The sequence below is a fragment of the Rattus norvegicus genome, chromosome 13, assembly GCF_021556685.1.
Source record: "Rattus norvegicus strain SHRSP/BbbUtx chromosome 13, alternate assembly SHRSP_T2T, whole genome shotgun sequence".
NCBI lineage: Eukaryota > Metazoa > Chordata > Mammalia > Rodentia > Muridae > Rattus > Rattus norvegicus.
This window is the reverse complement of record NC_141546.1, coordinates 108935014-108949965: the sequence shown is the minus strand read 5'-3', so window position 1 is coordinate 108949965 and position 14952 is coordinate 108935014. Positions and strand designations below refer to the sequence as shown.

The window sequence follows — 14952 nt, the reverse complement described above, 5'->3', positions numbered from 1 at the left end:
CTTCAGAATCACCCTAAGAGCAGTAGGAGCAAGGGCCAGACTTCTCCCATTCACATCTCACCGTATCACTCAATCCATCCATGAGTGAGTGTTGTTCTAGGAAGGGCTGGTCCTGGGAGGAAGTGGGGGACACTAGTCTAAGAACTGACTCTGGAAAGGAACCTGCAGCAGTCCATCCAGCCTTACAGGAGGAAAGCTGTATTCTGAGGTCCTGGAGCTAGGGGGCAGTGTTCACTCACTGGTATGACTGGAGCAGAAAGTGCGTGTGAGTGTATGGTAAAGATTGCTAGACATTAATAAACTCTGGCTCCAGTTTTCTCGGATTCATTCGAAACAACTCAGTTGCTCTTTCTGGCTATCTGCTTCTTGTATAGACCCCAAAGTTATTCGGTACCTATGTGGCCAAACAACTATGTTTATTTGAAAATTTAAGGAGATTTTTTTTTATCCAGTAATCTTTATTTATATATAACAACAGTACAAATTGTGTCCTTGGCTTGCAAAATAGGAGTTTCATATTTACAATAGGTACATGATAATATATTAGATAACAAAATCCCGCTTTATTGGAACATTTTAAATACTTCATTTTCTTATTATTTCATAACACCTGTAAAAACAACAAAACCAGACAACCAGCATTGTACTTTCTTAAAAATAGATATAATACAGATTCCAGTGTGTCATGGGGAAAAGTCTGAGTAGGAGAGGATGAGGAGAGGCAGTTTGGCTCAAGGCCTTCATGTGCCTGTATACAGAGCTTGTCCTTTTCTCTCCCATACATTCAGGAGCTTTGGTCCTGTTTGATGGGGACCACACTTCCTTATGCTTGGATGTCAAACTGGAGATCAAGCATGTCAAAATGATGACCTTGACTGAGGCTCAAAGAAGCTTCTTACTCCCTTCATTGGGTTACTAGGGTACAGGCAGCACATAGCAGGGAGGAGGCAGCTCAGTCTGGGGAGATGGTTTGGGAGAGGAGAGTGAGCTGTGATTCTGGGCAAGGCAGGAGACTCTCTAGTTTGTTTATTGTATTGAGGCATGTCTGACAAGCACTGGCCTGGATTGTCTCTTGGAACATCCCCTAGACTAGCTAGAAAGTACCAAGAGAAACTTTACTCTTCATTTTAAGTGTCACTGGGCCTTACGTATTAAATCTTCACTCTAGGGAATGAGTAGCAGAGAGAGAGAGAGAGAGAGAGAGAGAGAGAGAGAGAGAGAGAGAGAGAGAAGGAAAAGAGACGTGGAGTATGAAAATGATGCCACTGTTCTCCAAGCACATTCCTAAGACAAGGCATCAGGAGAACCTGACTACCTTCTTCTGGCCTCCCTCCCACCATAAGATCTGCACCATGTGCTAAGTGGCCACTTTGCATTTCCTCACCCTCCTGGCCCTCTGTGTCTCAATTCTTAACTGTCTGTGTGAAGGATGCAGGGCTCTTAGCTGTGACACAATGTGGTTGGAAAGGGCCCTTTTAGAGTAACTGCCAGCTTAGTATTGCCAGGCAGTAGGTGAGATTACAGATTTGGCAGTTGTGTAGTATCTGAGAAGGCTTCCAGCAGTCTCTGCTTGTTGTATCAGACGACTGCTAGCAGCCACCACTGCTTTTACCTCACGTGCAGCAGGCCCAGGGGCCTTAACAACTAATTTCTATTTTCATCCTGGTGGAACTGAAGGAAGGTCAGGAGCATAATCAGCAAGGTTGTGCTGACTAAAGAGCAGCACATGGTAGCAGAGCGTGTGTGTGTGTGTGGGGGGGTCAGCCCTCTTCCTTAATGACACCCCATTTTCTATGCACCTAGTGCTTTCTGCTGGGGAGGGTGGGAGGAGCCATCTTGCTGTATTGCTGGCAGGCCTAGCAGCTTGGAGAATCTGCAGTTGCTGAAAGAAGGACCTTCATGGTCTTATTCACCCTGCTCTGCAGAACCTCTAAGAACTTGGCAGATGATTACTACTTAGGAATGCTCTCCAAGTGAATGAATGAAGGACGCAGTTCCCTCCTTCTGTAAGATCACAGTGTGCCCATGAGTTGAATGACTGCACTCTATAAAGAAAGAGGGATCAGAAGTGGTTTTGAGATTCAAACCACAGAAAGAGGTAGAACATCAGACACAGAAGTGCCTGACACACAGAAGGCAGGAGGTGTTGTCAAATCCAGTTGAGGGATAAGTCTTAATACAGTCCTCTAGAACTCTGTTTTGCCAAACCCTCTGCAGTCCTATTCTTTTCCTAGAGAATTGGCTTTTGTGTAGATCAATGAAATAAAGTAAAGCTAGGTAAGTTTAAGAGAGACTTCATGCCTCCCCAAAGATAGATGGCTTTTTGTGGGGAAGGGTGGTAGCTTTAACAATTTATTTTTTCTTTTTAAACAAAAGGCCAAACTATCCTTAAATTGGATAACGGCAAGAAGAGTGACCAATCAACTTCCTCTCCTCTCCATCTCCTAGGGAGTAGACTATCAGTGACTAGTAAACGAAAGCAAAGAGCTGGTGGAATGATAGGTAGAAAGCTAAAATGAGAGCAAGACTCTACAATAACTCACCCTCCTGGCATGGCATGGCCTGTCTCTAGCTGAAATTTCCTCACTTCTTCTTTAATTGTGTCCCTTGGCCACTCTTCTTTTTCAGTCCAAGTTGTCCAACTCATGGAATCCTTGGCAAAGTGACTAGACCACCTTCCATGGTTGGCCCTGCTCCCTTCATCTACATTCTTAGATTTGCTCTCGCCCCATCATTCTCTCCATACTCTCCAAACATCTTTAGTGAAGCAAGCCAGAGGCAGTGAGCAGGTACCATAAGTGGCTGCTGGGATATACCAGGTAGGCACACTGAGAAGGGTGTGGGTAAGATGCTATTGAAAGAGATGTAAAACATTTTCTTTTTTACTTCTTGATGAAACGGCACTCTGGACATCAGCTCAAGCAGTAGCAGCTGCTCAGAAAGTCTTCAACAGTGCTGGGATGGAGAAATAGGCAGGCCAGAGTTTATCCTGTCTTCTGTTCCTATTCTTGTTTTGACTACATCACTTCTTTCATTTTCATAAATTACAGGCTCTAAGATGATAAGCTTTGGGTGCTATGAGGAGCAAACACTTTGGCTTGGTGTGGAAGGCCAGTCATTAGTTTCTTTCCAGGCTATTGGTATGGCCCAGAAAAACTTTAACATGAGTAAATTATCAGAAGAAAAGTGGCCTTGGCATGGCTGGTTGTGAATCATCATAAAATCAGCAAGTTTCCTGAGTATTTTGCTGAATGCTTTTCTCTCTCCACTTGTCAGTTGCATTCAGGCAAGAAACAAGCTGAACAGCCCAGACAGCATCAGCTGTGTGTGAGACAGCCATCCAAGGACACATACATTGCATGGAAGCCACCTTCTTGACTTTCTTCTTTGCCCTGTGCAGGCAGTCACATCTGGTCAGCAGAGTCTCAGAAACTGGAATCAACTGGAGAAATAAGCTGAGGCCTGAGTTAATTGTGAAGGAAATAACCCAGGGCCAACTCTGTTGGGATAGTAAGCCCCATTTCCCAGCCCTACAGCCTGGCATTCCTGACCCCTTAAAAAGCAGAAGGCTCATGCCTTCTTAGGGGACATACGTTCACTGTTCCCTTATGCCCACCTTTTGTCTTCCTCTTGCTACCCTACCTTGAGACGGATGCTAATTGCAAAGCTGTTGAGAATTGGCTGCTAGGGGCCATGCCAAGGCAGGAGAACTAAATTCCCTGAGGGCTTACCAGTTGAATTTCTTGTCCTGCTACCACAGAGCTTGCCTCTGGGCCCAAGGATGGAGCCTTGATCTTTGCTTGGAAGCTATACTCAGGAAGGCTGGCTATCTATGGCATCAGGTATCAGGAGACACAGGGAAGGACAAGTGCCTTCTCAGAAGTAATAGACTTTCACATCCATGATTCCATGACAGATAGAGATGATGGGCTACCACGGTCATTTCTACTGAGGCAAATGCAGTATGCCCAGATGGTCAGGGGCTTCTGGGTATGAGCGAAGGTTGGCCTCCCCTCTCCAGGCACAAGAGAAAAGAAAATATAATAATAAATACTGCTGCTTTTTAAACCTACACTCTTCAAGTATTGCTTACTGTAAACAGTGTTTGAGTTTGTTTTCTTTTTAATTGCCGTAAACTAGTGGATGGTTGAGTAGAATCCAAAGTCAAACACCCATGCTCCCCATTCAGCTCAGGTCTAGGAGACCTGGTCTGCACAGTCCCAAGGTGCCTGGCTTGTAGGGCTCTGTTCAGAGTCCTTGGGGAGGAGGTGGCTGTTCTGTGAGTCTCACCTCTTCCTTTTCTGTTATCAATTCTAAGGAAACCAAAAGGAAAAGTACCAAAGCCCAACTCCTCACTTGCTGAGGCTCGGGATTAAGTAAAACAAAGAAAAGGTGTTCCCACAGGTCCTTGTTGGGTACTTCCTCCTCTTAGGAGATGAGGATACACAAGGGCACAGCATGGAAGGCAGTTTCCTATTAGCAGGTGGATCCGATCAGCTTCCAAAAGTCCCACAAAAGCCTGCAGTTCTCAGGTGCATCTGGCTGTGGTGGGATCCAGGTCTTCCTGGCTAATTTGCCAAATGTTTAGTAAGAACTTCTACTCCTTCCTGCCTCTCCTTCTTCCTCTCAGTTCAAAGGAGAGGAGAGCATTTCCAAACTGGTTCTACTCGGCATCTCTCAGGCATTTTTCTGACATTGAGAAAGAGGTGTTACAGAAGAAGAAATATTACTGAGAAGGGAACAGAAATCAAATTAAACAAAAGTTGGACGGGATGGACAGGGGGGATTTATGTTTTGTTTTATTTCTGTTTTTTCCCTTTTTCTTAAAAAATTAAATAAAGTTCTCATTATTTCCCAATATACATCAAATGAGTTTTCATGCAAAGCAGCAGTCACAGAGGCAGAACCATTTGGCTCAAGCCTCTCAGCTTAAAGGGCCACCTTCTCCTTGCCCGTAGTGTACTGAGCTCACACTGTGATGGGTGGTGTTCACTGTCCTTCTGGAAGGAACCGGCTATGAAGAAACATGGCTGCCATTGACAGAGGAGCCTTTCCTTCTTTCCTCGGTGAGATTTTTAGAGGACAGCCAGCTCTGGGGCCTGATACCCTTCACTCATCCCATCTTCCTTTTGAGACACCAGTGTGATAGCTTGTATGAGTCTTTCTTCCAGGAACAGAATGTCTTCCTTTCAGCTCTCTATGGACATGGCATTGATGAGATGTTCCACCTTGTAGGCCAGTCGTTGCCGTCTGGCCTGCTCATCCTGCTCTAGTGCCCCGATGAGCTGAGGGGAAAAAACAAAGGCAGGTAACTCAGGACTCAGCTTCAAAGGCACAACTTTTCGGAGTCATCAACCCAACATCTGTCCCTTTTACCTTATCATTTTGCTTTTAGGAATGTAATGTCAAATGGCTGGCATGATTCAGTGAATAGATCTATAAGAGTCCTTACATGGCTTTGTCATCAGGAAAGCACCCCAGAGTATTCACATTCAAGAGACTGGTCAAGTACAAGAGAATACATATGCAATGTATGGCTCTGCTTTTATAAGTAGAAGTATGCTCTAAAATATTAACAAAAGTATACATAGTAAACAATTTATGCAATAACTACACAGTTACTATTAAGAGCAAAGACTGTTCCTAGACTTGTTAGCTGTATAACCAACAGCTTGGTGGGCTCATTTACACAGCATGGCCATAGAATTATGGGTACTATGAGGTTCAGATGGTTTTTGGGTCACACAGGATTTTTCAGCTGCATTCACCCATATGAGTGGCATGACACAAAATCATGACAGAGAGCACACATCTGCAAACATTTGCAGGAATATAAGCATGTACATAGAACTCTCATGTGCTTAAACCATATGTTAGAGTTACTTAAGTGTTGGCTACTATTATTTTGCTGTTCTTTTCTTTAGGCTCAGTGTTAATGCTTGGCCTGACACCTTCCCGGTTAACTTCTGTTCATAACAAAGTCCACCAATCTATCTGAATCTGACTGGATTTGTCCACATGTAAACTGATAATTCTATTCATTTGCTTAAGAAAGAATAAAATTAGTCATATAATATTTGAGTGAGAGAAGATGGTGCACAGGGAGAAGTTCAGTGAATCAGGAGAGGTTGGGCTGTTCCGTAAAGAAAGGATGATGATTTGGGGCTCAGTGTCTTGACTGCAGATTATGATTTTATAAAAGTGATTGCTACTGATATTTTTTTGGGTCCAGATCATGTTGCATGTGCTGCTCTTGAGACCCTGTCTTACCTCCTCACTGTACTTGCTGACATAGGAGTAGATCTCGTTGAGGGCGCTCAGCATATTGAACTCCGTGGCATGCAGGCGAGACTGCTCCGCGAGGTAGGCGTTCATATCTTGGTCACTAATGGCTGGGAGCTTGGCAATATCTGCATAGTATCTGCCATGGAAAGGATAGGCCTATGATGGGGATTCAGCAAACATCCACCAATATCCACCCTGGCCCAGGTCCCTTGGGAGAATAGAGTCAGAGGTCCGCACTCCTCCTGCCTTCCATCTCTTCTCTGATGTGGCCTCTGCCTCAAGCTGAGGTGTGAGATTAAGGTGCAGTCCGAGATTCTGAAGGGCACTCCAGTCAGCTAAGAGCTGCTGGGTCCGAAGTAGTCAAAAGCCCCAACTCCGGCAAGACTCCTTACGTTCACACTTCAGCTCTTCTACCTGGTAGCTTGTGAACTTTGGCAAGTTATATAGCTTTTCTGTGCCTCTATTCATTCATTAGTAAAACAGAGTTAATCATAGCCACTATTTTACAACCTTCCATTTGGACATTTCAGTGAAACAATACATGCTCAGTAAATGTTAATCAGGATGATAATTATCAGACTTCCCAGGACACAAAGCCCCCTTCCTTCCCACAACATAGGGAGTATGAGGTCCTGGTCTTCACAATATGAAGTCACTGATGCCCACAGCAGGTGTCTTTTTTTTTTGGTTCTTTTTTTTTTTTTCCGTAGCTGGGGACCGAACCCAGTGCCTTGCGCTTCCTAGGTAAGCGCTCTACCACTGAGCTAAATCCCCAGCCCCCCACAGCAGGTGTCTTGAGGGAACTACTGACCTTTCTACCCAGTTCTTGTAACTGGGGATATCCTTGGCATAGAGCAACTTATTGGAAGGTGAGTCCTTGCCCAGTCGGTGCTCTGATGTGGAGCAGGAGTCCATGAAGGTCTGGGCTACCACAGAGAGGCAAGCATCTGTGATGCTGCCCTTGTGGATGTCAAATACAAATTGAGGGTTCTTGATGACATTCACCCAGAAACGAAGTGGAAGGCTGTAGGAAAAGGCAGAGTACCTTGAAGAATGCACTTTGACATTGCCCCTTACTCACTCTTTTCCCTCACTGCTGAATGGTAGAGACGTTCCATACTAAAAGAGAAGGGAATGAACTCAGAAACTGGTCCACGAGGGGGCAGGTTGCTCATCCTATGCTGTTCCCAGATGCAGGAAAAAGCAGAGTGGTTTTGATTTTCTCATATCAAGGCATTTGCTCTGCTCCCTAACAGTGGAGGGCTGGGTATGTCTGGGTTTTGCCTCTTCTTGATAGGCTTTTCCAGAGGCCTCAGTGCTCCAGGGAAAGGTCAACTACAGAAAACACCACAATTTCCTCAGCACTTCAGACAAACTTATGATCCTAGAGTCTCTCACAGTGGTCATGGTCATTGTATAAAAGGATGAAATGGTCAGGCAGTCCTAAGTACTACCTCAGTGGGGACACTACCCTCTGGAACCAGTCTGCCACTGAGCCATTTCTCAGTACTGGGTCAGAGGACAGCTTCCTCATGGGGTAATTTCTTTCAGGGGTCCCCTCCAGGGCTTTTTTTTTTGTCTCAGCATGGCAGAGGGATGGGAGGGACCTGTTGCTGGCATTCCAAGGGAGAATGGCTTACTGCGGCTCTGAGTTTTTCCTGAAAGGAACCCAACAGCAGTTAGGAGACTGCTTCTGAAACTCTGGAATATAAAGGCAGAGAGGAATAGCCTTCAATGTTCCCAAGGTCATAAGGCAGTAAGCCCATTGCCTGCCTTCAAAATAGTTTCTGTAGCTACTGTTTTGCCTCTTTCTGAAGTCTGTCTTCTCCAGCTGCCCTCCAGTCTTGACTCTTTGATGCCTGTGTGGCATGAACTATCATGGGCTTACCCTTCTAGCCTAAGATAGTGTCCTTAGCTCTTGCTATTCTCTTTGAATTCTGCTGACTTCACCAACTCCAAATTTTCCAAGAGTCTTTATAACAATAGGTATTGTAAATGTGTTTATCCCCTCCAAGCCTCCTGTTGTAAATTTTGCTTGTCCTCCAACCTGCAACCCTTCCTTGAATCTAAGAGGAGCTGCCTCAGCCAGCCTTGGCACAGCTCTTCTATTCTGACCTCCTCTGGCAGAAATGGACATGTCTAAGCTCTTCATCTTGGACCTTTGCTATGTGAGGTGTAAGCCACGTGACTCAGCTTTATCACACTATCACATGGGGGGCGGGGTGCATTACTGTTGCTTGAGTCTATCCAAAAGGCACAGAGAAGCAAATAACCTTTAATTTTCTCCTGATTTTAACCAATACTGGGCTCAGCATCCTGCAAAGCAGTGGAGACACCATGGATCTGCTTTGGTAGAGCTTCTGAGTGTTCCTCATCTACTGCCACTGTGACCAAAAATTGCAGATGAGGAGGGCCGCAATATCAAAAGAATGAAAGTCTATTCCAAGGCCCCATTGGCTCTTTTGAAATATTTTGCTGGTTGCTAGGACTTTTGATTTCCAAATGACAGCCTGAACCCATCTGTGTCAGCTCTGTTTTCTGGGGATTGCTGACTCCAGACAGCTGTGTGGGCTTCCTGCCCAATCCAAATGTTTCTCTCCTTTGTGCTCATCCTAGAGGAAGCCTTTGACTCTGGCTCTTGGCTAATTCTCGTCTGGTCTATAAGCTAGTCCTTAGCATGGTCTGTAGGAACCTGGGAGGGGAAAGTTTCATGCTAGGTGCTATCAGAAGCTGCTTCTCCCACCACTAATCTGAATGTGGAACTCACTTGAAAAAAATCACTCTTTCAGGACATTATTTCTGTTGCTTCCTGAAAGCTATGCTGCTGAGGTTAAAACTTGGCTTTAAGAGATCAAGTATGCAATGAAATCTCATACTTGTGGGTTTGTTAAATCTAGCAAGTACCAGCCTCATGCTCAGTGCTGGCCATCTTTACCAAGGGCCCCAGCTCAGAAGTGCATCTCTCAGAAGGCTCAATAGTGATAAACTGCAAAGCTCCATTGTGGGTTTCACATACAGCTTTGTATATGTTCCTTAGCTTCTTCCTCTTGACAACTAGAAGATTCTACATCAGAGGGAGCAGTTCTACCAAAGGAAGGGTCACAATGGTAAGGCAGAGCTCAAAAATGTATGCAAAGCTCAGGCCAGGCAAGGACCACTTGGAGCAGGCAGCCTTGGGGATGATGTTAACTCTGCAGTGTGTGTGTGCGTTTGTGTGTGTGTGTGTGTGTGTGTGTGTGTGTGTGTGTGTGTGTTGTACAGTGTTCCAGAAGTCAGATAACACAGCCCCCATCTCTACCTCCCATCTCTACCTCCCATCTCTACCTCCCATCTCTAGCCTCTGCTGGTCCCCGATACCCAAAATGCTGGGTGTCCCAGGTGCCACTCCCATTGAGCTCCCCTGGGGTTACCAGTTGCTTTTCCAGGTGTGCCGCACATCTGTGTCGTGGATACTGTGTCTGTCTGCCTGCTCATCCAGGAAATCAAACATGTACTTGATGGCTAGGGGGAGAGCACTACCCCTGTGCACAGTGCTGAACAAGGTCTCAAACAAGTCGTCCACAAATTTCTGCAGGGTGCCCTGTGGGAGAAAGTGGGGAGGGGGACAGTGAAATGGTATGTAGGTACCAGAGGGCAGCAGAAGGCAAGCCAGATGGGGCCTTGGACCCATCTTACCTTGGAAACTTGTCTGAAATGCAGAAGGGTGTAGGTAGAGGGATAGGAGTGAGGTAGAGTACTGAATAGGATATTGTGGAGTTGGGAGGGACTGACAAGTCTGGGAATCCATAGAAAGAATCTCTCTTCTAATCTGTGGCAGTGTGCCCTGAAGGTATAAGTTCAGGGCATTTGATGGGAAGATAGGAAGTGAATGTCCTAGAATAAACGAGAGAATTCAGTCTATAGCGGGGCTTGGAGGGTAGGGTGGGGTCTGACAGGAAATATGAACAGCTTTATGGTGTTAGCAGCATAGGCTTGAGGTCTAGCTTCAGGAGAACCCAGGCACAGCTCTGATTCACAAGCTTCATGGGTTCTAGAGGCAGTGACAAGCTTAGACCTAGGGTCCCAGTCTCAAGACAGACTTTGGGACTAGTAGAACTCCTGACTTTCTCAGATGCTTTCTGGTCATCTCTCATTGATATGCTGGTCATATTAAACAAAGTGAAAGTGAAGACATGATTCTGATAGACTAGTTATGGACCATTCTGGGAGAAAGTCTGAGAGCTTTAAGCCACTGTGTTAGAGTTCCTGCAGCATTGCAGTGGGATTGTGGGAAGAGACTTTGGGATCCAGCCTGATCTCTAAAGTATAATATCCCTGAAAAGCTTTGTTTGTTATCTCCAGGGAAAGCAAGAGGATGCTGCCTTTATCTCCTCTCAGCCTAAGACACAGTGGGTCAGGAGGGATAGTCTTTTCTTAAATTGCTGGTACAACTAGTTTTTTCTGTTTGTTTGTTTGTTTTTTTCTCCTACTCAACTAGAAAGCAGGTTATACAAGACAGAGATAGTAGAGGCAATCAGAAGCACCTGTAGCAATGGGTGTTTGTGCCAAAGTTTAGGGAAGAGCTAGGCCTGGATAGTACAAGAGTTACCTTGGTGGCTAGAAGCCGGGTCAAGTAGATCTCAGACACCATTTTGCTGCCCCGGTCGCCCTCCTTCTGGTCACCATGGTCATGGTTCTTTACCAGATGCCAAACCTTGACACCACTCTCCAGGTCTGGGGTGATCATGGGAACCCGGGACCGGAGGCTGTCTGGGCTGCCTGTGTACCTGAAGGAAGAGTCTGGGAGAGGGAAGGGAAAGCCAGAGTGAGGCAGGCTAACCTCCTGCTCGAAGCATTCTTCAGGAATGCCAGCTGCCTGCTGCATCTATTCAGAATAAACGTGCTTCACCTTGAAAGGCCTCTTGGGACTACATATTTGGTGAATAGTTTTATGGATCCTTGGTTGGAAAGAGGAGCCTAAAATTTCTAGAAAAAAGATTTAGAAATTTTAAGAGCTCAGACACAATTTGGGATTTTCCTCTCTTCTGATGTTTCCAGCAATGAACAATAATCAAGTAAAATGTCAGCTGGATGTGTACACACAAGCACTCTAGAGATTCTAGATAGTATTGGGCAGTGGTGACTCATGCCTTTAATCCCAGCACTCAGGAGGCAGAGCAGAGAGTTTTCTGTGAGTTAGATGCCAGCCTGGTCTACAGAGCTAGTTCTAGGATGGCCACAGCTACACTTAGAACCTATGTCTTAGAAAAAAGTCTAAACAATATTAGGGTTCAAGTTGTAATGATCCTCTTTGGAATTAGCTGGCACTTCTTTTGAGGTCCTAGAATGTATTTTCTGAATTCTTTTTGGAACTGCATTTAAGTCCTGTAGGTTCTTTCAGGTGGATAGTCTAGTGCCTTTGAGTGTACATGCAACCAAAACAGACAAAGTGAGATTGAAGCTTGCTGCTCAGAGAAGGCTGGGAATGGAAGTGAAAGAATGATTAATTTTGTATCCCAAACTAAGACACTTTTGACAAAAGAGGGTATAATTACCAATTCAGCTAGGGTCACAACTATAAAGTGGGATAGGGGAACCTCTAATCAGGGTACACACCTGCTACACTAACTCCTTTACCTGCTGTCTCTTCTCAAAGGAGACACATGGCCCTTAAGACTCCTCAGAAAGGGGACAGAGAAGCCAGTACCTTTGTATGAAGGCATGGCAGCAGCAGGTCTTCCTGCTAAGGGCAGGAACAAGTGCCTGGAACTTGAGTTTCTTAATTGCACTCTGGCTGCTTACCGTATCTGCTGATGGATGTCCGAGAGATGCTGGCAGAGGCAGGGATGTTGTAGGAGGAGGTCTGCTTAGGGACCAGAGCCACCACTGATCTGTCTGACACCTAAGGAGAGCACAAAAGAAACAAACAAACAACACGGGAGAATTGAGGTGTCTTGAGAAGTTACGTACTTCTAGGGAGTGTGGGGTCAATAAAAGTTCAGAAATATTACAAAAAAAATTATTGCCTTTCATGTCTTTCATCACCTGACATGTAGCCAGTTTCAACTAAGCAAACCAGTTGGCACATGCACACACACACACACACACACACACACACACACTGAGAGAGAGAGAGATTTCAGAAAATTAGTATGAATGAATATAAATGATGTCATTAATAAATCTGAAATTGATTATACACTTAAACTAATTCTTTTAAGATGAGCTAAATAAAGTATATTGTTAATACTATCTCAGCAGCCTGTTTCTGTATTTTTAATAGGACTAGTGAAAAATTTAGCATGACACACTTTATTTCTATTGGGCAGAAGGGTTAAATTCAGCCTCCCATCAATCTTGTGTTCTGGATGGCTATTTCCATTTTACAGATGAAAGACTAGAAGCAGGGGTGAGCTAAGTTACTGATTCAAGCTCTCACCATTAATGTACTATGGAGTTGATATTTTCCTTCAGACCTGTCATCTCCAGAGCACATACTCTCCCCATTCTATTTCCTAATTTGGGATTTTATTACAAGTCACACTGGGGTGAGCCTCGTCTTTTCCATTGGCTCCAATTTTTTCCTGGCCTTTGTTGTATTATGCATTGGCCACCTTGAATAGTTTCACCAAAAGGGCATTTGCCCTTGGGGAGTTGGGAGAAAGATGGCACAGTGCCTTGTCCTCTGAGAAGATGCCAGGCCTAGCACCTGGCAGTTAGGGAAGGACCGATGAAAAAGGAGCCATAGAGAAGACATTTGGGGCCATCTTGATTTAAGATTGCCCTCCATCTAATAAAAACGGAGAATCCCCAGAATTGTGGTGATCCAATTAAACCCCTAACGCAGAGGGAATAAAACAGCTATAATAATGTTATGGGCCATAAAACATTCCTATTAAACCATTTTTTATTTTAACAATTTTTATGAACTTTGTAAGTTTGATTTATAGCTGCACCAGCCATAAAACCATCTTTCTGGGTCTTAAATTGTCAGTTCTTCTCTCCCACCAAAAAAGAATTAAATGTTGAGAAGTCAAACTATAAATGAACATTAGTGCTAACGAGATTCCCTGATAGCCAGCTTTAGTGATGGTGTTTAATTTTACCCTCCCTATAAATCTACAGGAGCCCAGGCAGCTTTTTACCCATCTCTTTGTTAATTAAGATGATTTTCTTCTTCATGGGCTCCAAAAGCCTTTGACTCCAGGGGAGACAGCAAGAGGGCAGAGTAGGTAAAGCCCCTGGGTTCTGAGCCCCGTGCAGCCAATATTGTTCCAAGGAGGTGCCAGTGTTTTGTCACCTCCTTCCTGGAAAGTCTCTGGATTTGCCCGCTATGTGTATCATCAGCACTTAGTCTATGATTGAAGAGAGGTGAGGGGCATTAGCCCTGTCTCTCAAGAATTCTTGCCACCACGACCTAGAAATGCTACTCTGAAAACTTGGTGAGGATGGGAATTTATCCTCCCAGCAAAGACAGTGACATTATGTATCATATTGTTGTCATCTTTAGGGAAAATTACAAGGTAACTTACATGGTCAATTCCGAGCCTAGTTACAAAGCTACCTCTCTTTGTGTTTGTCTCTTACTCTCTCTTACTCTATCTCTCTCTTTGTCTCTGTCTCCCCACCCCACCCCACCCCACCCCACCCTTGTTTTTTTTCCCCTCTTCTTTAGCTTCTTCCCGTGCTCAAATTACCCGCCTGGATCTGACCTTAGCTCTATCACCACTTGCCAGCCTCTCAGGGCCTTGGTTGTCTCATTTGTCACTGGGGATAATAATCATGTCTGGCAATTACTGTTGTGATGATTATTAAAGAAATTAAGACACATAAAGGCTGAGTAAAGTTCCTAGTATCCTGTGAGCACTCAGCATGTTTTGGTACTCACGTTGCCATTTTGAATAATAATACCATCTTCATCATCTCTCAAAGGAAGGACGACTCCCTGCAGTCTCTGTCACTCAGAACTAGAGAGTGGGAAGTGCCTTGTACTCAGCAAAGCTCAGTAAATATTTGATGAATGAATGAATATATAAATGGTAAATGACACGAGGGAATTGGAAGTGTTTTGTAAGAGGACCACAATAAGAAACGGGTGGTCTATTCTTATTGGAATACACAGGTTGGGTAACAGAAACAAGCCTTAAGGTATCAAAGATGGATAGAAGGAAGGTTCCTGTCCTTCGGGAACAAGATTTGGTGGCACAGATTTGGTCTCTTTTGGGCTTTCTCATTCACCCTTAATTGGTTCATTACATTGTTCTGGATGTACTCACCATGTGAAGGTGGTTGTGTGCGTGCTTATATGGAATTAACACATAACGATCAGATTACTTCTGCTTGTAAGTAATTGCAAATCTTCAGTTTGTACACTTGTTTCTAATTCTTTTCAGCTACCTTCCTGACTTCCCCTGTTATTATCTCCAGCACATAGGTAAATAGTTTAAGGTTGGGAGAAATTATAGAATTGCACCAGCAGAGTGAGTGTTGGGATAGAATACTTGCATCTATATACCTTCTCATCTGAGACTCAGATCCAGGTGCAGCATGGGGATACACAGGGGGAATGCTTTAGGGTAACCCCAGTGCTCCCAGCTTCTTTTATGTTTCAAGGCACTTGGCCAGCTTCAGGGTCTCCCAGTAGCTGGTTATTGGTAACTCAGTCTAGTCTGTCAGCTTCTCTGCATG

General features: G+C 44.6%; 1 protein-coding gene across 2 annotated transcripts in view; it reads right to left on the bottom strand.

Moving 5' to 3' along the window:
* Positions 1-437: 437 nt before the first annotated feature.
* The window catches only part of Plxna2 (plexin A2), a 196799-nt gene continuing 182284 nt past the window's right edge, over positions 438-14952 (bottom strand). The window contains exons 27-33 of one of the 2 annotated variants that reach the window (XR_015635158.1): positions 12067-12166; positions 10874-11064; positions 9696-9865; positions 7097-7309; positions 6271-6421; positions 4446-5285; positions 438-3462 (exon numbers count right to left, since the gene is read on the bottom strand). Coding sequence is in view for 1 of the 2 variants with exons in the window: in NM_001105988.2 (NP_001099458.2) it covers positions 5190-5285; positions 6271-6421; positions 7097-7309; positions 9696-9865; positions 10874-11064; positions 12067-12166 (921 nt within the window). In the remaining variant the exon portion in view is untranslated. Of the gene's footprint in view, positions 5286-6270; positions 6422-7096; positions 7310-9695; positions 9866-10873; positions 11065-12066; positions 12167-14952 lie in introns of both variants that reach the window. The other variant, NM_001105988.2, reaches the window with a different exon arrangement.